We start from the raw sequence: 26,602 nt of genomic DNA, 5'->3' as shown, positions 1-26,602 counted from the left end.
CCATTTCTCTGTACACATTCTGACAGTATGTTGTGGAAATTCTGCATTGCTTGATGTAACATGTCAAGAAGAATTCCAGTGATTTCCACTTCAATCCTCCTTTTTAGTTTAGCAATAGTTGCAGGACATGTGTGGTACACTTGGCTTTTAAGATGTCCCCACAGAAAAAAAATCACAAACAGTGAGATCTGGGGATCTCGGAGGTCATGGAATGTCACCGTTGGGTGAAATGATGCACCTTCCAAATAATCGTCGAATAGCTGCCACCTGGGGACTTCTTTTTTAAGGCTGAACCCACTTCTTCGAAATTACACACCCATGTTGTAATCGCATGAGCAGACGGGACACGATCATGACGTCCTAACTGGTAATGACGCCGAAATTCTTTTTGCACAGCAGTCACATTATCACCTTTCTTATTAAAGGCTTTCACAGCGAACACTTATTGCGCACTACTCCACTGCTCCTTTATAACTAATGGCAAGGGGTTCCAAATGAGGTTGCATCAGCCCCAAACAACTGCCGACGCCCCAGGGCCACCAACACCTAGTTCCAAAATTTCCCATTTCCCTGCGCCACCCTGTACCTGCAAGACAGTAGTGATTATACAGCCAAACATGTCTTGAACGTTATTTTCTATTTTTTCTGGGTGAGAATTACATTTATCTTTTTTAGTATGCAGTAAGATTTGCTATGTTACTTCACCTCTCACAGTTCTGATTATCCACTCACACTAGTTACAATACAAAAATAATTATGTAATTGCTATTTTCCTGAAACAATAGACAACCGCATGGCCATGCTTGATTTACAGGACTGTTAGGTAGAGGGTATATTCAGTATTTTGGGATTTCACTTCTTTATAATGCTCAGAATAAGCAATATAGAAATTCCATAATGACTATTACATTTCCCTATTATATAAAAAAATCCTGGGACGAGACAAGACTTTTTTCAAGAGATTTTTTCAAGTCCCGCGAGACGAAACTTTGGCCATGAGATTTTTTTCAAGTCACACCCTCCTCTCCATATTCAGCCACGCACACGGTACTCTTACCTCTCATTCCTGTGAATGGTTTTGACAGACACAGTTCCTGCTCTCTCAGCTCTTATAAATTTTACCGTTTTCCTCACTTTAAGTTCCCAATTAAAGAAGACGTATTATGTCCAAATCTTATTGAAGAATTTCATCACGAAGGGTTATCAACAGGAAAAATGAGTACACGGGCAATCCTAGCACAGAGAAACGATGAAGTCAAACAAATTAATTAAATGTTGATCAGTTACAAGGGAAATTGGTTAAATGCGTATCAACAGACTATGCTGAAACAGTTGGTGGTGATTGTGTGGAAAATGAAAACATCAACTTACAATATCCCAAAGAATATCTACAACCGTTAACACCGTCCAGTCTTCCACCGCATGAATTACTATACAAAGAAGGATGTAAAATTGTTTTTACTGAAGTTTTACAGTTAAAGTGTAAGTTTAAAAAGTATTTGCATGTTAATTTCAAAGCCAAACAGAACAAAATCGTATTATGCAATGAATAACTCTAACGCAACATGAAACATAATTTACTTTCAAATTATTACATTTTACTATTTTTTAATATGGTTAATTACTTGCTGTAATGTAAAATCCATCCATCCATCCATCCATTATCCAACCCGCTATATCCTAACTACAGGATCACGGGGAAATGTAAAATAGTTCTGTTATTCATATGTAACAACTTCCATGAAAATAACAAACTGTCTAAATTGTACATCCACATTCCCCATATGCAAGCAACAGAACCTCAAAGAGGCTGGTGCGTAGCACAGGCCTGGGGGTTGGCAAGCGAAGCGAGCAAGGGGCAAAGCAACTTAGTTTACTATAATGAGTTTTATACAGTGGATCGGGATAGGCTTCTAGGGTTTTAGCCCTGATCTCAAGTGTCCAGCCCAAGGTTAATCAAAACCCTCCAGTTAGGCTGATTATACAGCCCAACTTCATAGAAAAACTCCACAGGGGACCTTTAACCCTCCCCTTAATTGTTGACAGTGCGAAAACTCTACAAGGGACAGCAAGAAAACCCCAAGGGGACGCTAACCGACACTGCAAAAACTCCATGGGGATCCCCTTACCCAGTGGGGTAATGGCTTTATGAGGGAGAGGAGTTACGCCCGTAATAAGTGTAGAAGCTAGTGACATCCCTGGTCCTATAGTGTAGTAGGAGTAGCATGGTGAAGCAGTGGCTAGTGCTACTGCTTCATGGATTCAGAATCCTGGATTTGAATCCCGGATGTAAAGTTTACTGTATGTGTTGTCCAACTCTTTGTGGATCTTCTCAAGGTTCATCCCTAAAGATGTGCTTGTTAGGTTCATTGGCAATTCCATATTGGCCCAGTGTGTGTGTGTGTGTGTGTGACCAGGTCCCAGTCCAAGGCCAATTCCTGCAGTCCCTAAGAGTGGACTCCAACCCCCTGAAGCCCTGAAGTATGAATGTTGGTTATGGTATAGCAAGTGTGGTGTTAAAAGAGAGCAGAAAAGACAGAAGAAGGTTTGGGGTATCCACCCCATATACTTGGAACAAGTACTTGGCAAAAAACAGGTATTTACAGACTGGAGTCCAAAACAGAACTATGAAACAAAATGAAAATGGCAATTATACAGGTGAGCCGGAGGAAGTGACATCAGAATACCCAGGCGGGATTTCCTTCAGCTGGTCTTCAGAAGAAAGAGAGTATGGATCAGTGAACACTGCCATCACCTGGTCTGGCATGCAATGATACCCTTTAGCTGCCTCCCACGTGCACATGTGTGACATAGGCAGCACTGCATGAGACAGAGGATTGCAGGAGCCAGAGATGCCTGACCTTCTGTCTAGGGAGAAACTGTGCCCACAAATGGCTTAAAGATAAGGACCATGAAGGCCTATAAAAAGACCCCTCTAAGAAGCTGCAATCCTAGATAAGAGACAGAGGTCTGGAAGGATGTCAGAGGACACACAAGCTGCTATCAGGCAATCTGTCCCAAGGTGGAACTACTGGGATCCTGCTGCACCTTTAACAGAGATGACAGCGTGGATCTGCCTGGCAGCATCTATAAAGGCAATGGAGCATTTAATAATGAATGGCTGCTAGAGGGAGTTTTCTGGGCCATCCTAAATCAGATTTGATTTTGTGGCTTGGCCTAAAGTGGCACAGAAGGGTGGTTAAGGCTGCCATAAGACAGAAAGCAGATGGATGTTAGAGTCAAGAGAAAAGCTGAGATCAAAGACTCACTAGCAGGAAAAAGAGGCTAAGAGCTGAGAGAAAGAGGGAGAAGCAGGAAGTTAGGAAAGAACTGTTCAGTGATTCTCTTGAGGAGGACTAGGATGGGAGCCCCCCATAATCCCTCCTATAAACCTTTCCTTAAGGAGACAGTAGTTAAAACTTGCTCATAGCAGGCCCAGAGAGGCAGCAGGGTGTTGGTTTTGTTCTGTTTAAATTGTATTTTGTGTTCTGACTTGTGTATGTCCTTCCCTTTCATGCCATACCAAATAAATATACTAGATTTGATATATTTGACTGTTCTTACTGTTGAGTAAAGAGGCTTGTTATAAGGGAGCTCCTCTCATTTTACTCTATGTTACAAAAATGCACTTGTTCTGACCTGGCACTTAGTACGTTTTGAGCTTAGCCACCATAAATATAGTATGGTTCTTGCGACTGCAGAGGCCTTAAAGCCTCCTTTTAACCCAACAATCTGTACCTACCAGTCTGTATCGATAGTGAAGCTGGCGGGCACACTACATGAGTTTGAGTCAGAGAGCGCGTTAAATTTAAAGATTCCGGTTTTAGATTTCCTCACTTAGGGGATGTCATGTTATGTATGGTGAGTTCAGCCACAGTCGTGGCTTGTTTTTTTCCTTTTTACATTCTACTTTGCTGTGACAGACACAAGCAATCCTCTGTTTGCATAGTCCAAAACACCCCTTTTTTTCTTTCTTTGCAGCCATATTGTATGCACAGTATTTTCGTTTAAAGAAAAAAACAGTTAAGAGTTATTTAATCTCTGAAAAAAAAGAAGTTACAAGACACAACGTTTGAGCTGTACAGCCTTCATCAGGTGTGCAACTGGAAAGGAACAAGCAGGGAGCATAAATAGGAGAGGGAACAAAGCCAGGGAAGATGGGAGTAGTTGAGAAAATGCAGCCATTAGAGATGATGAAATTAGAGATTAAAAAGTCAGTCATTTATTAAGACCTGGAGAAATATAAGTGATCCTGGGATGAGAATGAGCTCGGCGTCTTCTGTTTTTCTTTGAAAAGTGTGATTTCATTGGTTATCAGCTCTGTCACACACACACAGGAGCCCACTACTGCACTACACTACAACTTAAGGACATAATCAAACCACATTGATTTTGTTGTGGCAAGTCACAGAATTTTATGACTGAGTTGCTGGGGATGTCACAATACACAACTCAGCACAACTCGCTAAGATTAGTAAATGAAAGCTGTGTGAAAATCATAGAAAAAATTGTGTAACTTAGTAAAATATAGAACTTGAATATTTAAAACTATAAATATGACATATGACTGAAAGCTCAGTACATTCACTTACTTCATTTTGACTATTATGATGTTAAAATGTGATCTACAGATCTACAGTGGTCAGTTATACAGTAAGGATCCATTCACAACATTGAGACAACAGAAGGGTAAATTGTCCAGAATGAGAGGATAATAAACATTAATTTCTTTTATTATCTCTCATTACTGTTATCTGTTAAACTGAACCATTCCAAGATGGAAGTTGATGTTTACTTGAAACATGCTGCCCTCTACTGTATATGAAGTAATTGTTTTAAAATATTACTTTTATTGAATAACATGTTGCATCTCTTTCATTTCTTTTTCACTAATGCACTAATATTTTTATTTTTAGCTGCTCGTGGTCTAATAGGAGTTCAGTCTGAAGAATACTGCCTGACTCAAGAATGCGTTGAAGCAGGTAAGAGCGAGATTCCATAAAAATGTATTGGGTGGTCTGCTGTCTGTCAGTGTTTCAGCATTCCCCCTACTCTTCAGTTTGACTGTTGGTGATTTCACTGACATGCACAAAGGGTTTGCATATCTTCTAATTATGAGGAATTAAAGTTGGTTGCATTACTCACACGTACTTATTCAGACAAAGAGAACTTTAATGTACCTTGTGGAAGTCAACCCCAACACAGACTGACGCAGGAGGCACAAGTGCAAGTACACACAAATTTTATTTTCCTTTTTCTCTTGTGGGAAAGGCCTTCCCCGTCTCCCACAAGCACAACACAATCCCCAGCACACAGCACAACACAATTTTTCTCCTTTTCTCTTTCTTTCTTCCTTCTCTCTTCTCCTCCACTCCTCCCGGCAAGCTTCGTCTTTCTCCTCCCGACTCTGGCTCACCAAGTAGTGTCTGCTGGCCCCTTTTATAAGGCACCCAGATGTGCTCCATGTGACTCATTTCCGGCAGAACTTATGGGTGTGGCAGAAGAGCAGCTCAGCTGCTGCTGCAGCACACCCTGGGGACGCCCATGGATCCCAACAGGGCTATATCAAACTCTGAGTCTGAGGCACTGCTGCAAACCAGGGGGCCTGCCACCTAGTACTCTGGGAGAGGAAATGCTCTGTCCATGCTTCCTCCCCTGGTCGTTCCATTGTGGAGGCGTCCCAGCTGTCCACCACAACCTCCATACACCTTCTTAAGAATGGGCAGAGTTTGACATTTACACTTGGGGGACAGACGAACCCTAAAACACAATTGTACTGCTACATATTTATATCTTATTCCGTGTCACATACCATCAATTGTTCATAATTCAAAGTGTACAACGAGCCCCGGACACAGACAGACGGTCATCATGTTTGCACCCAACACACGTTTATTTACAGTCCGTATTTACAGGTAAGTGCCACACAACCCCAAGACTCCCCCAAAGTCCAGGCCTCTCTCCGTTCCTTCTCTCTCTCTCGGCCTCTCTGTGCCTCCTCCCAGACCTCGTCCTTCTCCTCACCCGACTCCAGCCCTCAATGAAGGGAGGCGGCCCCTTATATAGGCGGCCAGCTGGGTGACATGCCCAGTCGCGTGCCACAAAAGTTAAAGTATAACTTAAATCTCACTTACAATGACACATTTAAAACATTCAAATTATGAAAAAGCACACAAGTTCCGTTAATGATTTTGAAATGACAGAAAATGTGTTCTTTTTATTTCTTTTCTGCTTATTGTGGCAAAATAAACACTTTCTTATTGTTAAAAACCAGTTTGAAAATGTATGCATGGTGTAATTTTCAGATGATCTGAGATTGGGTTTTGAAAGATATGAAGGTTACATAGATTGTTGATGCCAGATTGGCCCGTGTGGGTGTCTGTGTCTTCACCCCACGATGGGATGGCATCCAAGGACTGTTCCTGCCTAGCATCCAATGTTTGGTGTGTTACACTGCAGCTTCCCTGTGCTTTACATATGGATGGTGTGGTGTGGTGGTTAAGGCACTGGACTTCAGACTGTGATGCTGCGGGTTCAAATCCCGTTACTGACGCTGTGTGACCATAAGCAAGTCACTTGACCTGCTGTGCTCTAATTATATCACAAATGTTCTAAGTCATCTTGCATAAAGGTGTCAGCCAAATAAGTAAATGTAAAGTTGGAGCATTTTAATTTTCTTATTTGCTTTCCAATTTTCTTCAGTTTTAAAGACTCTGTAACATGTTTATGAAAACAGACTTTAGCCCACCTGCTGTCTGAGGACTTCTTTCCATGCAATCCATGTTGGAGGAAACCTCTTGGGTATGGACAAAAGGGTTTCTTGGTTTTGATGCTCTTCTCACAGAAAAGATCATTTGCCACTTTTTCACCAGTTGATGAATTGCGCCTTTTGCAGATGCATTCACAATGAGACATTGTCCCAAGAATCTCTCATGTATCACCTTGAAGAAGCCTGTTTGAACATAAAGTTCCACAATTGAAGCACAGTATGCTGTTGCAATGACCACTTCATGTCTTCTCTCCAATAAGTGCACAGATAACAGAACTAACAGAACCAAAATGCTAGAGGGAAGCCCTTCTAACTTCACTTGGCTGCATTTACTGCTGCTAAAACTATGACGAGGCTGTTTTTTCGTTCACCCCTCTAAGTGTGTAGAAATACTGATTACATCTTGCCTGAAGAAGGGGCCTGAGTTGCCTCAAAAGCTTGCATATTGTAATCTTTTTACTTAGCCAATAAAAGGTGTCATTTTGCTTGGCTTTTCTCTAGAAATACAGAGAAATCAAAAAGGTGAAATTTAGCATGTTGTCTTGTATTCATCTCTTCACTTCTTTGAGACTTTATTAATTATAACAGCTCTGACTACACTGTCCAAAAATAAGTGGAAGGTGCCGTACTCTTGTGCATAATGTGCACACTTTCAGCAGCTTTATGCCAGGAGAACATACTAAACAAAATTACAACTGAAAGCTCAAATTATTTTTAGCCATTACTCTACATTTAAAGGGAGATGGAAGCATTTACATCATACATTAAACTCTCTGATACAAGTGAAATGTCTAGAGACCCTATAATAAACACCATGCTTTCATCAAAGCATAAATGACATCCACAGAATGAAAGAGCTGGATTTCCACTTTTAAATTTAATACATACATTTTTAATGAAAGCAAAGTTGTATGATAGACTAAATTTGTTGGCTATGATTGTATATTGAAATGAAAACAGACTAATAATCTACAAAGTTTTAATAAGAAGGTAAAATGAGGAAACCAATGTGCAAAGCTTCTGTAACTTCAGTCAGGATATCAGAATATGTGTAGTATTTTATGGTACTAAAAAAAAATATTATATTGAATGTTTAGGGCGGCACGGTGGCGCAGTGGGTAGCGCTGCTGCCTCGCAGTTGGGAGATCTGGGGACCTGGGTTCGCATCCCGGGTCCTCCCTGCATGGAGTTTGCATGTTCTCCCCGTGTCTGCGTGGGTTTCCTCCCACAGTCCAAAGACATGCAGGTTAGGTGGATTGGCGATTCTAAATTGGCCATAGTGTGTGTTTGGTGTGTGGGTGTGTTTGTGTGTGTCCTGCGGTAGGTTGGCACCCTGCCCGGGATTGGTTCCTGCCATGTGCCCTGTGTTGGCTGGGATTGGCTCTGGCAGACCCCCGTGACCCTGTGTTCGGATTCAGCGGGTTGGAAAATGGATGGATGGATGTTTATGGAAACCTATGGTTACTAATTTGACTTGCATATTTTTGTAAATAAATAATATTACATTAAGCTTTTGCAAATTCTTTACTGGGATATAGTGCTCCTGATCACCCATGACTACATATTTAAAGGAGAGTAAAAAAGTGCTGTCTACTAATTTGCGGTAATTTTATACCTACAGACTAACTTAAACAAGTGGTGAGATTAGAAGAGGGGCTTCTTACTTAGGTGTGTCTGGTAGTCAGTTACTGCCATGTAACACAGATGTAGCAAATGCTTTGTTTGGTCTTAGAAGCCTAATAAAGCATCAAGAAGAACATGTCGGAATACGTCTAGTGCATTTCTTAGTCTCTTACTGCTGTGTAACAGTCCTTCAGTAAAGCAGTAAAAGGCGAATAATGAAATGTGCCACGCCTTAAATGTTGCTGTTGTAAAGTGTTACCAAAGAAAAAGCTGCACCTACCTTCATGGTGGAACTTTCAAAACAGTTGAACTCCTATCTGCTATGTTTCACCTAATGCAGAGTATACTATTATTATTATATTATATGGCTGACGCTTTTATCCAAGGTGACTTACAACATTTGAGTTTTGGTTGGTTGCACTTCTTTTGTTTTTCCAATTGGATCCCAGGCAGGTGACGTGACTTGGTCACATGGTGTCAGTAGTGGGATTTGAACCTGCAGGCTCAAGGTTTGCAGTCAAAAGTCTTCAGCTACCAATGAATCCTTCTAAAACTGTTTTGTCAAAATTAATGATTTCCAAAATTTGGGCAATCATGAATAACCCTGCAGGGTTAGAAAATGATGTGCTGTGATATAAATATAAGCTATGTAACCAATTAACACTGTCTCTTTATAGCGGGATCCATCATCAACAAGATTGACATGACTGCCTCTCCTTGTGAAGATTTCTTCCAATTTGCCTGCGGTGGGTGGCTCAAAGAAAACCCCATTCCTGATGATTTTTCAAGCTATGGCATTTACCCGTGGCTCAGGAAGAACGTGGATCTCAAATTAAAAGGTAAGAACATGTTTTAATCTCTGCTAATTAAAATTATCTGTGACTTCACTTGATGATGTTAAGAACAACTCCATAATAAAGCAGAAGTTCCAATCCACTCATCCTTACAATTTGAAAGCATTTTATTAGTCCTTGAGATGATCATTTTTTAAAATTTAATTCAATTCAGTTTATACTCACATAATGCACTTCCAATTAAACAAGCTCAGCACACTGCATATTTACAAAATAGAACTATTATGAATCAGAAAACAGCATGCAATACATACAGACTAATAGAAATAATAATAATAATAATAATAATAATAATAATAATAATGCATTTTCTTACATTAATAACATGGGGTACAAAACTAATTCAAAGTTTTGAACAAGAACAAGAAACAAAAAAACAGGAAAAAATAGAAACAAACCCTGAACAAATAGCACAGTTTGTGTAAGCTTACATATAGGAATAGAGTTGAACCCTGAAATTCATGGGGGTTACGTTCCTAGAGCACCCATGAATTGTGAAAACCCACAAATTTTGGATGTGGTCAAAAATGCCTATTTTTATAGTTTAAACCCTAAATATGCCCCCAGAACACTTTAATTTCATTTGAAACTCATCGTAATACATTACCCTAAACTGCTATGTCTCCCGCAGTGCTAGAAAGTAAAATACCGATATTACCCCTATATGTACTGTAATTCATGCAAGCACGTTTTCTTTGGTGTATGCTGTCATTTTCTTTGATATAAGTAGGGTAAATACAGTAATAAATTAATTCGATAAAAATACAGTAAAATGTATGGGTAATCACCAATAATGAATGATATTGATTGATGATGATGATGATGATGAATTACCTGTGCAGTACGATGAAGGTATGTAATGAAGATAATGACTGCACAGCAAAGCAGAGGATTTACAGCTCCTCGGATGGCGACTGTACTTCAGGCGCTTAAGGAGGAGTCATATCTTCTGACGGGTTTTCTTCTGGTGGGGTTTCGTGCTGGCTTTTCTTGATAGGTTTGAGGAACATTGTGATACGAAGTTGCTGTCGTTGTTTCCTCATGGTGGCGAGGACGGTTTTATATGTCTGAATGGTAGCATCGATGCCATTATTAACTTTGAGAGCTCAAACCATATAGGGATCCCATGATTAAGTTCATTGCCAGAAGCCTTAGAAGGTGCAGGGCATTTGGGTGGCATCTTAGGGCTTTAAGAAGAACAAAACAAAAAAACACGAGAACACTCAACGAAACACTCAAGATAGCTACATGTGGTAAACTGTTATGATGCGGGAATGCTGGGCTGCATCTGCCAGAGATGCGTCACAGGGCAGCAGCCAATCAACAGCAAGGAGAAATGAATACCTCTTGGATTGGCTACTTTCAAACCTCCTGCCTCTGAGTACAGGGGTACAGTATTTCACCATCCCAAGCCACGTTTTCCTCTATGGTTGCTTTGTGTTCTCTCTACAGTACTAAAAAAATTATACAGTATTATATTTTATATGGAAATTTAGCTGAATTTATGTTCATATTTATGTTACAAAATTAGTAAAGTATATTGTTCTTAATAATGTTGCGTTAAAATGCATGAAAAATTATATTTTGCCACGAAAAAAGCCATAAAAAATTGCAGAAGATATTTGCAGTTTCCGCGAACAATTATTAGGTTCTAAGGAAAAATCCACAAACGACTGAGACCGCGAACTCTGAACCGTGACTTCGCAAGGGGGTCGCCTGTATAAATGTATAAGTTACAGTTGTCCACAAAGATAAACAACTCTGAATAGGATAAGAGTGGGTTTTGTTATCAGTCTAATGGCCAAACTCTTGAAGGACATTGGTTACTCATTAGCTACTCTTTTGAAGTTCATTTCAGGTGTGACAATTCCAGCCAGATCTCCGCCTTGACCTGAGCTGCAAGCCTGGTCAGAGTTTCCTCATTTACAGATGCAAACTCCTGAGGTTTTTTCCACATTTGTGTGAGATTTCAGACTGCAAAGAATCACACAGTTCTAGTGCTTCATCTTTGACGAACCTTGCATCGAGCACGGCAGTGTTAGATGCAGAAAGTTTGTTACACACAGATCCATCTTCAGAGTTTATTTCAATTGCAGATCTGCTACATTGACACCCTTGCGATTATAAACCCTAAACTGAAAGGTGTACTTCAGAATTCAGAGAGCTGATGAGCTCCCAAGCATGGCCTAGTGACATAGCGATCCCCTGTGACAAAAATCAATAATTAAGCCAGAGAAGTGCAGACTTCAGTATAAAGCGGGAGTAAATCACAGGTGATCGTCTTAGCATTCTGAATCTCCACAAGAAAGCTGATATCAGCAGGGTTAGGGTAGCAATCCAATCAAAATACTTAAACAGAAAGCACAACATTAAGCAAACTGTATGGATGAATATTTTGGACAAAAAAATTAATAAGTGTGTAGATAAGTAAATCTATAGTCAAATTTGGGTGGTCGGTGAGGGCATGCACTGATACATCACCACATGATGAACCACCTCAGGGTCTCAAATTAGGACCTGAGTGCAGCCGTGCAACAAGGGAAAAGTTTTCAAACACAATATGTCAGTATAAAGAATTCAATGTGTTATGAAATGTTATTTTTAAGGATATATTTAAATATTTCTTCATTTATTTCAGTGACACCACATACTGTACAACATGAAATACAACATAAAACGAAAAGTGTCATTTTCACCTGTTAAAGTTAAGAGGGTGGGCTCTAGTGAATACTGTGTTTTGATTGGTGAATCACCAATAGAGTGAGCATAAATCTTTGGCCACAAACTGCTAAATTTATAGGCAGACTCCACACGTCAGTTTCAGTCTTCTCAGAAGACCAGGAAATCTGGGTTCTTGTAAATTAAAATGGCTGCTTCATGCAGTAATCTTGGCCATCTTTCTGTCACTCATGTCCACCACAGACACACACAGTTACACCTTTGAGCAGGTGCTTTGCTTTCCTTGGAAATCTGGTAGCTCATAAGCCTGTGCAAAATTTTGACTGTGAGCTTACCACCCTCCCACCAATGATACACTAGTCAAACACAATACTCGCTAGAGCCCACCCTCTCAACTTTGACGGGTGAAAATGGAAGTTTAAATTTCAAGCCATATTTATTTATATTCCACCATGCATGGCAGGACTATTGCAGAAGTGAAAGAAATCACAGGTGAGAGCAGCCATTAGCATTGCAGTACACATAAGCAGATGGACGGGGGGATTCAATCCAGTAACTGCCTGAAATTACAATTTTAGTTGAATCAGAATCTGAAGAAAAATGCAAATCTAAGGTAAAAATACAGCATATTATAATCTTTAAAAAAATAAAGAAAGTGAGAAACACTGACAAAGTGTACAGAACATTTATAAAGTGAGCAATGGCAGCAAACACGTGCCAACTACAATGACCGTAGATGCACATTGTGATGATGATAATACAATGCAAAGTAATGAGCTAAGCAAATATATATATTTTTAATTTTATCGATTTTATTGAAATCACATAACATTCCATACAAATAGTTCAATTTTTACAAAAATAGGATTGAAAACAAATCAACCCCCACCCCTGCTAAGCTAATATTAGTTGGCAATTGAGGGGAAAACAAATTTTACACATCCAGGAGAAAACGTACTTTTTGGAACTAGGACAGGGCAAAGTTAAACTTTATTTGACCATGGTGGGATCATATAGTGGTCTGAAGATAGTAGTGTAATCATCTATAAGGCTCCATCTCTAGACCAGGATGGGTAACTTGTTCAGGGTAGCAGTGATGGCAACCTCCACTGCAGGATTCTAAGAAAAGAAAGGATTAGTAACCACCAAATTAAATATGAGTCATAATTAAGATTAAAGAACAAGTAAAAGAGCCAAGAGATCAGTCTCTCCAGCAGCTCTATAATGACATAATGAGTTTTGTGTCTTGAGAGTGATGCAACTTTCCTTCTTTCGATAGGTACAGTAGTTTACTTTACCACTTGGGCTTGTTTGCTGTGTTATACCCAATGCCACCGAGCTCTGGTGATCTGCAACCTTGAAACTGAATAAATAGTTTTAGAAAATGGTATGAAAATATGTATTGTTCCAAAGTTTTGTGGCTCAGTAGTTTTGTAATTTCTTTCAATTCTAATAAGATCCATATTCTGTGATGTGAGTGTAAAGAAAATGTAATATATTTTATGGACAGAAATTATACCCCTTACCAATATTTATCATATCATGTTCTATATATTTTTCTTTGCTGGATTTGGGTCAAAAACAAATATAAAATGAGTAGTAAAAAATGCAGTTATCTGGCCTACCCATGGATAATTCAAGTTGTGATGTACCCATTGAAACATCTTAACTTGTTATCCTATTAAGGAATATTCTCCTCTTTCTCATTTTTCCATGTTAGCAGCAAATATCACCATGTCAAGTCAGAACTTCCACTTAAAAGACTAGACACCTGACCTTTCCAAAAGCTGCCTGTCTGTGTATACTGTGTGTATTGTATGTCTGGGATTTGATTGCATCTCTGAAGAAGCAGGCACATTTAGTGCATGTCATGGCAAACCTAAGCAGTTCATTTGAGATTACATTCCAGCCTGAAGGAGAGAGTGAACGTTTCTCATATAAATATTCAACACAACCATGCACCGATTTATACCTCAGTTGGAGACCTGCCATTTGGCCATATGTCAGTCACCAAGTGCACATATCATTGAAATTGAGGCTCTGTGGGTCTGTTGTGGGTTACTTGCATGCACACTTTAATTGCCATTATGGAGTACCACAAACTCATCTTCATGTCTCTGCAGCCACATGTTGGGTCAGTGTAAGGCAACCACTAAATCGTGACACTACTAGGTTGTAGGTTGCCATTGTTTGTTTTCAAGTAAGTCACCTGGTTCTAAGTGAGGTCATTTCACCAAGATGGACCACCGATTGCTTTGATTTTACCAAGGGGACAGTTTTGCTGCTGGGGAGGCAAAACTGGGTCACAGGACCATAAAGTATGAGAAATGCTGGTTTAAAAAAGTAGGTGCGAGCAGAATGCCTAAGAATTACCCATGAGGAGCAGCACCAATCAAAAAAAAACCCTAAAGGGCCCTCCAAGAGTCAGTAAACATATGAGACCCTGTGAAATAATAAAAATAATAACAAAAGATTTATTACTGCAGCTGGTTTTGATAATTTCTAGAACAGTATTACCCTTTTGCTTTCCCATGGCCCATGGCCATAAGTAAAAATCAGTCAGCCATAAATCGGCACATGACTGTACTTTAAAATATTGGGTAGAAAAAACATAAAAATCAAATGGAGATAGTATACTTAAAATAAAATCATCTTTGCATGAATAACCTGGTTCCAACTCTTTCATTTACTGTCTTGTGCTGCCTACCGTCTTTTTATTCCTTGTTGGGTTTTGTAATCATTACAGATACTTGAGAAATAGTAGGTATATGATCAGGAGATGGAACAGGCAAGAACATTAGAGCATTAGAACAATCTAGACTAGAACAGCCCATTCAGCCCAACAAAGCTTTCCAGTCCTATCCATTCAGTTCTTCCAAAATAACATCAAGTCGAGTTTTGCAAGCTCCTGAAGTCCTATTGTCTACCACACTACTTGATAATCTATTTCATGTATCTATGGTTCCCTGTGTAAAGAAACACTTCCTAACGTTTGTGTTAAATTTACCCTTAACAAGTCTCGGACCACTCTGCTAATTCCCTTCATAATTTTGAAAACTTCAATTATATCTCCTCTTAATCTCATTTTGCTTAAACTGAAAAGACTCAGCTCTTTTAATCTTTCCCCATAACTCATTCCCTGTAACCCTGGAATCAGCCTAGTCTCTCTTCTCTTTAATTTTTCTAGCACTTCTATATCTTTTCTTTTTTAGCCTGGAGACTGCACACAGTACTCCATGTGAGGTCTAACCAGTGCTTTATAAAGCTTGAGCATAACCTCCTTGGAAAAGAAGTTAAAGAAAGACCAAGAAATCAAATGACAGAATGCAAAAACTACAAAGTCAGAAAACAAAGCAAAAAGTCTCAACACTAATGCATCTTTTACCATTCAGTAATATCAAAAAAGAAGTCAAATAAGGTATAGGGTACAAAGCTAGAATGTCAGAAACTGCCTGCCACCATCTTATATAAGTGGTATGTGTGGCAGAGTGGTTAAGGCTTTGGGTTCAAATCCTGCTACTGATACTATCTGACCATGAGCAAGTCACCTGACCTGCCTGTGCTCCATTTATCCATGTAACCAATTGCATCACTTGTAAGTCGTCTTGGATAAAGGCATCAGCCAAATAAGTAAATGTAAATATGTAACCAGGAAATAGGCAGAGCAACAATTAACAATATGGCTTCAGCCATGAAAATGAGCACAAAATGGCAGCACCCACGAAAACAAAATATCCTGAGATGGTGTTGATGTGATTTTAGCATCATAATAGTAATATATAATAATTACAACAAAACTAGAGCACAAAATTCCACATGGAATCTGTGGCATATTTGCATTTGTGAAACACTTTTGTTTCTGTTCTATTCTAAATTTCTTGAATTTTGACCTCAAATTATTTCAAGATGTTTCTCCTGTTATATTTTTGCATTTGTTTGCTGGCATCTATATTTTTAACTTAAGATAGTTTTATTTTTCCCATGACTTCTGTTTCTCTTACTGTCCAACATATGCATTATGATTCATTTTTAAAATGCATCTTCTGGCTCCAGCATGCTTCATAAACTGGTGAGGAAGGCAGGCTCTATTGTAGGCATGGAGCTGGACAGTTTGACATCCATGGCAGAGCGATGGGCACTGAGCAGGCTCCTGTCAATTATGGAGAATCCACTGCATCCACTAAACAGTGTCATCTCCAGACAGAGGAGCAGCTTCAGCGACAGACTGCTGTCAATGTCCTGCTCCACTGACAGACTGAGAAGATCGTTCCTCCCCCACACTACGTGACTCTTCAATTCCACCCGGGGGGGGGGGTAAAAGTTAACATTATTCAAAGTTATTGTCTGTTTTTACCTACATTTTTATTACTCTTTAATTTAATATTATTTTTTGTATCAGTATGCTGCTGCTGGAGTATGTGAATTTCCCCTTGGGATTAATAAAGTATCTATCTATCTATCTATCTATCTATCTATCTATCTATCTACCTATCTATCTATCTATCTATCTATCTATCTATCTATCTATCTATCTATCTATCTATCTATCTATCTATCTATCTATTTTTTCAACATGGCCTTTAAAATGAACATCTGCTTTACACTAAGGAATAATGTAAATCCTTGTAAGTATTATTTGAGGTAAAATAGTTGCAACCTGAAAGAATCTGTCATCCATCTATACATTTACTTTTCTGTTCCAAGATATTTTAAGCAGGTGCCTCTTTGTGTGCAGGGGAATTGCTGTAGCTAGGCATAGAATTTGGGAGTGTCTTTATTCTGAACCTCATTAGTTTTTATCTTGGAGTAAATTGTTATTATATAACTGTCAAATGCTGGTCTGTCGGTAGACGCATAAAAAATAGATAAATGACACAATAAAGTAAACACCTGAATAACTAAGAGCTATAATTTACATTAAAAGTAGGTGTTTCTAAACCATTGTAGACTCTAAAATGACTAAGTAATTAACATCACGTTATGTTTAAGTTCAGCTATAATAATACTGGGCAGACGCACTTACTCATTATTCTGGTTAAAATAAGAAAGCTCAGTGGCTTTCAGAACGTCTAGATCTGGATAAAGTTAAGTTTGTTTGAACATATTCTTTTGTAAACATGATTTCAGAAAATTAATTTTTATTGTTGTTTTCTTTTCTGATTATCATCTAAAAATGTCAATAGGCTTCCTCCTTTACATGGCTATGACTCTGGGTTTTCCCATGTGTGTGTTGGCATGTGACGTCTTTACTGCAATGTTATTTATAAGCCAGATACTTAATAAAGGAGACTGCCAGAACTTGTTTGCAAAAAAGTGAAGAATGTTTAGTAAAAGACTGCATTCTACAGCTAAGGTTCTCAACAGGGGGTGTGTGGCCCACTGGGGTCATCAGTAAACTTTCAGGGATGCTGCAATATAAATTAAGATAATTCTAAAATAACAGCAAAAAAATAAATCACTAAAAATCAAGCTACAGCGGGTTGTTAAACTTTTTAAATTGAACCGCTTTATCAGTATCCAAAATTTAGTAGCATCTCGGTCGGCTGTGAGATGGTGGCTTTTCAATAGTTGGATCTGGTAAGGGAGGCAGAGAGCACTATGGAGAGCTGCCAGTCATGTAAATCAGGGCCACATGCAAAAGACTGACATTGAGAGAGAAAAAGGGATGGCACTTTGATGGGGTTAAACAAAAAGTAAGGGCTGGGCTGTGCCAGCTTTTCTTTTGGAAGGGCTGGTAGGTGGTGATCATGTCAGCCGGATCAAAACAGCAATTCAATTCAATTCAATTCTTTATTGTCATGTGTACAAGTACTATGTACAATGAAATGCTTGCTTGCATGTGTCCCCGCAGACAGTGAACATAGACAAAAAAAAAACAAAAAAAAAAAAACACACACAATAAATAAATGAATATAAGTAAGTAAATAAATAAGACCAGAATCCTAGGAATAAATAGAGACAGTGGCAGAAGTATATGTGCAGGTAGCAGTGGAGGCGACACAAGGTTACTGATTGTTCATGAGTCTGATTGCAGTTGGGTAGAAACTATTCCTGAACCTGGAGGTGTGCGTCCGAATAGACTTTAGTCACTTCTCAGATGGGAGGAGGGTTAAAAGTGACAGTACAGGGTGGCTGGCGTCCTTCCTGATACGGTTCACTTTCCTGAGACAGCGTGTAGTGTGGATGTCATGGATCACAGGGAGCCGTGTGCCTGTGATCTGCTGTGCTGTATTCACCACACGCTGCAAAGCTCTGCAGTCCTGAACTGAGCAATTGCTGTACCAGGATGTGATGCATCCTGTCAGGGTGGATTCCACAGTACACCTATAGAATCTGCGCAGGGTTGTGGGGGATATCCAAGCTTTACTCAGTCTCCTGAGCAAGCAGAGGCGTTGTTGGGCTTTCTTGACTACTGCCGCAGTGTGACTTGACCATTTAAGGTCACCAGTGAGAGTGACTCCGAGGAACCTAAAGCTGCTGACCTGCTCCACAGCCTCACCTCCGATGTAGATGGGGCTGTGCTCTGTCGCCTGTTTGTGGAAATCCACAATCATCTCCCTTAGTTTTGCTAACGTTGAGGGTGAGGTTGTTGTCCTGACACTATTCTGACAGGAGTCTGACCTCCTCCCTGTAGGCTGTCTCATTGTCCTCGCTGATCATACCTATTACAGTGGTATTGTCAGCAAACCTGAGGATGGTGTTAGAGCTGTACTTAGCTACGCAGTCATGTGTGTAGAGAGAGTAAAGCAGGGGGCTCAGCACACTGCCCTGCGGGGTGCCAGTGTTGATGGTGATGATGGAGGAGGTTTTCCCACCAATACACACTTGCTGATGTATGCCGGTGAGGAAGTCCAGTACCCAGTTGCACAGTGAAGAGCTAAACCCCAGATCCAGGAGTATAGCGATGAGCTGGGATGGAAAGGGTGTTAAATGCAGCATGCAGTGCAGGTAACTTTTGTATGCAGAGAAAGGAGCAGAGGTGCAAAACCCGCAGTGAGTAATGGAATGACTTGGGTCTGGACCATAACTAGAAGAGCGAAGTACAAATTAGATAGAAAGGTCTGGGTGGTGGTTCACTGCCTAGTGTGTCCCTAATGGGGTTTAAAGTTAGGTGTAAATAGCTCCCAGTTCAGTTCCTTTTATTATTATCTTATACTGTGCTCTTTTTGAAATTGCATTCTGCAGCAACTTCCTTGTTCTGCTTGTTCTGCTGAGCCTTCTTCATACCAGTTACTGGGTTACATATGGCATGCAGTTTTCTCAAAGACACTTTTTAAAGTTTGTTTATTATATAGATTGCATCTGAATATAATTTAGCCGGATTACATTTGCACACACTATTAACATGCATCTCCAGTGCTCACTCCCATTCATTCCACACAGTACAATACTAATCTGTAGTAAGAAAGGGAATGGGTGGCTCACAATTATCCAACAAGAAAAAGTTGATAAAAGGAGACATACCATACTGCCATAAAGAAATGTAGTGTTCTTGCATGATGCATGCAAGACGTGACAGTCTCTTGAAGCAGATGCAGGTCGACACCTGCTGTTGTTGCCACTACACTAACTTTTTCAAGCTGCACAAGTGTCAGTGCTGGCTACCTTTCTGTGATTTACCTGACTGCTGCCACCGGCCCACAGAATTATTTTGTCTTTTCAGCGGACTTGATTGTTGCATGTGGAGAGACTATATGTTAGCATTTCCACTCTTGTTAAATGTGGCTATCGCTAATGGTAATGCTCCAATGCTGAATCCAGAGGATAACAAAAGAGATTCTGTAACTAAGTTAGGAAAAAATTTCTACAGCATTTAATTCTGCATTTTAAAAATTCATTTTTATTTTTTATTTACTTAACAATCTTATGCATAAGTTAAAAATGAATACTTAAGCCACTTGTTATCCAAAATATCTGCAATGACAAATGCTGTATGTTGGTAATTACTGGTTATCATTTACCCTTAAAAACGCCAACACTTTTAAGGTTATGATTAATAGATGCAGGCACTAGTAAAGTCATTTTATTTATTAGAAAAGGCTATTTTTGAAATGGCTTCCTAATTTTGTGTTATGCTTTGAAATATACAGGCATTGTAAGATCATTAGAAGCAAATATTTATTAATAAACTAGGGGGTTCCCCCCTGCTCGCTTCGATTGCAAACCCCTCTGGCCTATGGTATGCGCCAGCCACTTCGCGTCTCTGCCGCTTGCGTTGTGGGGGGGCTGATGCACCCCAAGGAGATGCAGTCGCTCCTCCGAAACCCTCTCTTAAATGATGATACAAAGGGAAACAAATACAGTTTTTTTTTACCTCCTCTTTGCTCCATCAGCTGTTGAATTTCTGTTGCTGCCAGGCCACGCGATCTGCATTTAAATGCCTGTATAGCAGCTGTCCTACTCTTTGTCTTTTATTTTCGGCCCCAGGCGTGGTTAAATCTTTTGGTGCAAAGTCTTGTCTTGCAGGATGTGAGTTCTTGATATTTTTTTAGTTTATAATTTAAAAACGGAATTAGAATCTGAAAATCTAACAATATCACATTAAAGATTGATAAATTACGAAAAGAATGATACCAAACATATATATGCCAGGTGAAGTGAGTAACATTGATTATCTTGTAAGGAATCCATTCCCGGACGGGTTTATCCATTCCCAGGAATTCAGGAATCCCGCATTTCATTCCCGGGAATCCCGGGCTCCCAGGGATGATACAGTGCACAGGCATCTCACATGTGAACGGTTTTAGAACGACCAACACTTGTTTTTAATAAAACTACTGCAATATGTTGACACAAATAAAAGACTAACCTTATCTACAAGCAGTTCATGCTGTCATATAAGTACATGTATCTTTAGTTGTGGTAATAAGAGCGTAGAAAGCACAACGTCCTCACAGGTGGCGCAGTGGTAGTGCTGCTGCTTTGCAGTAAGAAGATTGTGGGTGCGCTTCCTGGTTCCTCCCTGTGTGGATAGCGCGTTGAGTACTGAGAAAAGTGCTATATAAATGTAATGAATTATTATTATTATTATTATTAACGTGTCCAGCGTGCGGTCGTCCAGGCAAGAGCGCACCTTCGTGCAGAAGTACGCCAGCCGCTGAGAAAGCACGTTCTGCCTCCACTGAAGTAGGCGACGCAATCATCAGATACCGATACACTTGTTCTGAACAACGCCCACGCTTGCCATTGCTCTTAGTATGCAGTGGTTAGCACCTATCAAATGTGATCCAAGGAAGTACAACCAGTGAACTGGCAGCAGGAACATGAGCACCCAAGGCTCATTGATGTGCATGGGGATCAAAGGTTAGTCCATCTGGTCCGATCCTACAGAAGAGCTACTGTAGAAAAAATTGCTGAAAAACTCAAAGTTAGCCAAAAGACAAAAGTGTCAGAAAACACAATACATCACAGCTTGATGCATAAGGAGCTACATAGCCGCAGACTAGTTAGAATGCGCATACTGAACCCTGTCCACAACCAAAATTTCCTACAATGGACACGTGAATGTGACAACTGGCCTATGGAGCAATCAAAGAAGGTGGCCAGGTCTGATGAATCACGTTTTTTTTGGAACATATAGATGGCCGAGTGTGTGTGCGTCATTAACATGAGGAAGACATGGCAACAGAATGTAGTATGGGAAGAAGGTATGCTGGCAGAGGCAGTGTAATGTTCTGGGCAATACTCCACTGGGAAACCTTGTGTCCTGGAATTTGTGTAGATGTTACTTTGACATTTACCACCTACCTAAAGAGTGTTGCAGACCACATACACCCCATCATGTCAACAGTAGTCCCTGATGCTGGTGGCCTCTTTCAGCAGGATAATGCATCCTGCTACACTGCAAAAAGTGTTCAGGTATTGTTTGAGGAACAAGGATCTCCAAATTCCCCAGGTCTCAATCTGATTGAGCATCTGTGGGATGTGCTGTTAAAACAACTTGAGGCCTCATCTTGCAACTCACAGGACTTAAAGGATCTACTGCAAATGGTACAAGATACCCCAGGACACCTTCAGAGGTTTTGTGAAGTCCATGCTTCGACAGGTCAGAGCTGTTCTGGCAGTACGAAGAGGACCTGCACAATATTAGGCGGGTGGTTTTAATGTTGCGGTTGATCAAGGTAAGTGTGTGTATTAGGAGTATATATTTGTTGTAGTGTTGTAAATGTTTTTGTTAAGTTTGTAATTATCATACCCACCTTTTTTGTACTGTAATTTTAAGGGGCTATAGATATTCTTTCTCTTTGTCTCAGTCCTGGACAAAGGCATTCCACACTTGCTTCTGTTCTTCTGTTCTATTCTGTTGTTTTGTTATTCATCCCTTTCTTGATTTCTTCTCTGTTGTTTTGAAAGATCAGTCTGAATATTTTCTTTCTTCAAGTCATTGTTGTGCTTAAATTTGGTTCTTTTTGCTCTGCCCTTGGACAATGATTTTCTCATGTGGATCTGTTTTCTGTTTGCTCTTTGGTTATCTCCTTAGGTAACATTTTAAAAATGTAGTTTGACCTTTTTTAAAATAAACTTTGTGAGTATTATTTACAAATTACAATATTTCTCTGAACCAGGGGTTTTTATGGTTCTGCTTTCCCATTTCTGGAATTTATTGCCTTTGGCCCTATTTGGGTATACCAACCTTGTTCTTGAGTTTTAGAGCCAGGCTTCCATTATGTTTATAGGCCTTGTTTGAGAGCAGAGACCTAATTTGAACTGTGGAGCCTTTTTCAAGCATGATGACCTGAATATCATAACAGCATATTTGCACAAATAAGATATCTACAAGAGTATTTGTTTAACAAAGTAAAGGGTTCAGTAGCTCTTTTATTGAATGTGGTGCATGGCTTAGGTCCACTGCTTTCTTTTAAAGGGAAGTGAAAAGAAAGAACTGCAAAGCAATTTTGAGTAATAATGTTCATCCTGTGGTGAAACACTTCTAGGATGGCAATGACTTCATTCACAGGGGATGAGTGCTCAAAGCTTGGTTTGAAAAATGTGGGAACAGAAATTATGTCAAAGTACACTGAATGCTGTTAATACTGTAGATGGTGGCCCAGACATCTATTTGGAAAGATTATATACCTATTTTCTTTATTTAATCAGTTACCACTTCATGAGCAATTTAACATCATGATTAACCCAAAACATACTGTAGATGACCTATGATAAAAATAAACCCTGGCGGTATCCTATGGAGCATAGAAAGTAATGTTGGTGCAATAGAGCACTGATATGACAGTATTCCATGCAAATGTCCATTTACCAGTAACTGAAATTGGGACTACTGTGCTAAACTACGTTTATACTAATTTCAATAGTTTTGTTAAAGCTGCATGTTTGAAATTATTCATAATTTTTTTGACAAATCATAGCAACACAATACAGTAGAATCAGAACATATTCAGAATCCTTCACTTTCTGCACAATTTATTTTGTTGTAAATTTAATTTTAAACATTCTAATTTGTAATTTTTGCCCATCACTCTACACTCAATAAACCATAACGACAAAGTGAAAATGCGTTTTCAGAAAAAATTGCAAATTTATTAAAAATCAAAAACTGAAATCTATCATTCATATAAGTGTTCAGACCCTTAATTCAGTATTTTGTAGAAGACCGTTTTGCAGCAATCAAAGATTTGAGTCATGCTTTGCACCTCGATTTGGGCAGTTTATCCCATTTTTTCTTGCAGATGATCTCAAGCTCCATTTGTTTGGATGGGAAGTGTCTGTAAACTGCCATATTCAGGTCTCTCCACAGTTGTTCTATGGGGTTTATGTCTGGGTTTTTATTGGGCCACTCATAGGCAGTCAGAAACTTGTCTTGGCTGTAAGCTTCAAGTCATTGTTGTGCTAAAATTTAAATGGTCACCTCAGTCTGAGGTTGCATGCACTCTGGAGCAGGTTTTCTTGAAGGACCTCTCTGTATTTTTACTGTATGCATCCTCCCCTCAATTCTGACCAGTCTCCCTGTCCCTGCTATTGAGAAGCACTGCCATAACATGATGATGCCACCCCCATGCTTCACTTTGGCATTAGGCAGGGGATGTGCAATGCCTGCTCTTCACCAGACATCATGCTTGGAGTTCTGCCCAAAGAATTACATTTTTGTCTTGCAGACCAGGGAATTTTTTTCCTAATGCTGTCAGAGTCCTTTAAACTGTTATATGCCTTTTACTCAAGAGTGGCCTCTGTCTAGGCACTCTACCTTAAACGTCTCATTGATGGAGTGCAGCATTGATGGTCATCTTTCCGATAGGTTCTTCCATCTCTACAGAGGACTTCTGAGACTGTGTTAAAGTGACTATTGGGATCAAGGCCCTTATTGCCCAATTACACAGTTTGTCCAGATGGCCAGCTCTAGAAAGAGTCCTGGTGGTCCCGAAACTTCTTCCATTTCACAATGACTGAGGCCAATGTGCTCCTGGGAGTATACAAAACTTTAGAAATGATTTTATGCCCTTTCCCTGATCTATACCTCACCCCAAATTGATCATGGAGGTCAACAAAGATTTCTTGGACTTTATAGATTGGCTTTTGTCCTGACATGCAGAGTGAATAGTGGGAGCTTATATAGACGGGTGTGTGCCTTTCTAAATGATGTCCAATCAATTTAATTTACCACAATTGGACTTCAGTCTAGTTGTGGACACATCTCAGGGATAATTAAAGCAAACAGGGTGCACCTACAAACTGGAGAGCCACAGCAAAGCATCTGAAAACTTAAATAAATCAGAGATGTCAGCTTCCGATTTTAATAAATTTGCAAACCTTTCTGAGAACATGTTTTCACTTTGTCATTATGGGTTATTGAATGTAAATTGATTGGCATAAATGGCAAATTTATCCATTTGAAGTTAAATCTACAACACAACAAAGTATGCAAAAAGTGGAGGGGTCTAAATACATTCTGAATCCACTGTATTGTGGTCGAAATTTAACATCTTAGAGATTAAAGAAAGAAACGTCCTCTAAAAGGACAATTCAGTAATCAGGCAGGAGAAAAGCTGTTCATTGTATCTTTTAATTACTCCTCTGCAAAATGCCTAAGAGAAAGCATTCTTCAAAAGCAGTCCACTACAGCCTGGTCAGCATGATCAGAATGGTCAGAGAAACAAAGAATAGAGGATCATTTTATAAACTGTTGAATTTCCATACAGTGTCAATCAATGCATACGTTTTACTCTGGTTGGTTCATTGGTTTACATCCAAATGATTTATCTTTATATATAATACGCTACTGTGGCTGTTCTTTTGTCTGTCCAGGATTTTAAATCACCTGTAGCTCGCAAACCGTTTCACCTATTGACCTGAAATTTGGTACACATATACTACGTGATGTCTACTATCCGCTTTCAGGGTGATTATTTTTATTTTATTTTATTATAGAATCAACTCTAAGCAGCGCGCAGCAGGGCGGCTGTGCGGTGCATGCGTACGTGCATCGTTCTCATTCCCTACCACCTTCGCTGTCACTTCCTCTACCTCTTCATATCTTTAATCATTCTTGAGGCAGATTGAACACTTAAGTACCAGCTCAAGTGAAAAATTAAGAAAAACGTACTAAGTAATTGCAACACAAAACCTAACAATCGGTTTTATCGCAAAAAGATGCCAACGAAAGAAGAGAAACAGCGGGCCGCTAGGGTGGATAAAAGAAGAGCTGCTCAGGAAGCAGCAAGCACATCAACTGCTGAGCAAACGAATGCTAAACATACAGAGAAAGAGGATGAAAACTAGGAATGCTCAAGTCAAGTGTATTCACTGCACATTATCATGCGGTACAGTGTTACTGGTATAAAATAAAAGTCTATTATATTATATTCTGGTTCTTCTTATACCTTTTGAGTTGAGCCACCACCCTTAAAATTTCTGTCAATTCTTGTTTATTGGCCATCTGCTGATTTCTTAGTCATCTCTTAGTCATCCCTTCAGTACATTTTGTATATTACATCAACCTTTCTTCTGGTACATTATTTACTTGACCATCTCAGTATTTTTCCTAAACCAGTTCTTATATTTCAGTGTACATTTTGTTGTTCACTTGATCTTTATCTCATTTCCGACATTTATTAACCCTTTATGCAATTTCTTAAAGATGAATGCTATGTTACCCTAAAATTATTCTTCCACAGTATACTTAAATGAATAACTCATTCAAAAGTTCCTTTTTATTTTTCTCAGTGATCTGAGCAGCTAAAGTTGATAGATAATTGGGTTACTTCTTCAAAGACATCTGCCATTGTGACTGGTCATCTCATCATTTACATTAATTCTAATAAACAGAAATTAAATATTTTCCTCTCACCCTGTCTCAGCTTTTATATTTAGTTATTTTCTATTACCAACATATCTTCTTTCTGGAATTTCAGAACCATTTAAAAAACTTAGAGAAAATAAGCAGCATTATTACAATATGGGAAAACAAAGATCAGGCTGCAATGATTCCCAAAATCAACAAAGATCCAGGATTTCCATCATAATCATCTGGATATGGAATTTGGGGTGCATTGGCTCCATTTAAAATGGAATATTTATTCAAACTGGAAGCATATAAATTTCGATTTACTAAAATAATTTGATGACAAGTTAAACAAAAGCAAAATTGCAGTAATTAAGAATGGAAAAACAGTGTGCTTCTTTTGTAATGGTGACTTGTTGAGTCCTAAGATGATAACCTCAA

The 26,602-nt window shown here is 39.3% G+C and overlaps 2 protein-coding genes across 2 annotated transcripts in view; both read left to right on the top strand.

The window, feature by feature from the left end:
• The window catches only part of sms (spermine synthase), an 844,074-nt gene that overhangs the window by 201,692 nt on the left and 615,780 nt on the right, over positions 1-26,602 (top strand). The gene's annotated exons all lie outside the window — the stretch shown is intronic.
• phex (phosphate regulating endopeptidase homolog, X-linked) overlaps positions 1-26,602 on the top strand; it is a 239,778-nt gene that overhangs the window by 14,156 nt on the left and 199,020 nt on the right. The window contains exons 2-3 of the mRNA XM_028799436.2: positions 4,917-4,982; positions 9,070-9,231. Of these exons, the coding sequence (XP_028655269.1) occupies positions 4,917-4,982; positions 9,070-9,231 (228 nt within the window). The remainder of the gene's footprint in view (positions 1-4,916; positions 4,983-9,069; positions 9,232-26,602) is intronic.

Source organism: Erpetoichthys calabaricus, chromosome 4 (genome assembly GCF_900747795.2).
Source record: "Erpetoichthys calabaricus chromosome 4, fErpCal1.3, whole genome shotgun sequence".
Lineage (NCBI taxonomy): Eukaryota > Metazoa > Chordata > Cladistia > Polypteriformes > Polypteridae > Erpetoichthys > Erpetoichthys calabaricus.
Note: the sequence above shows the minus strand (reverse complement) of the source record. Positions and strands in the feature narration are given on the sequence as shown.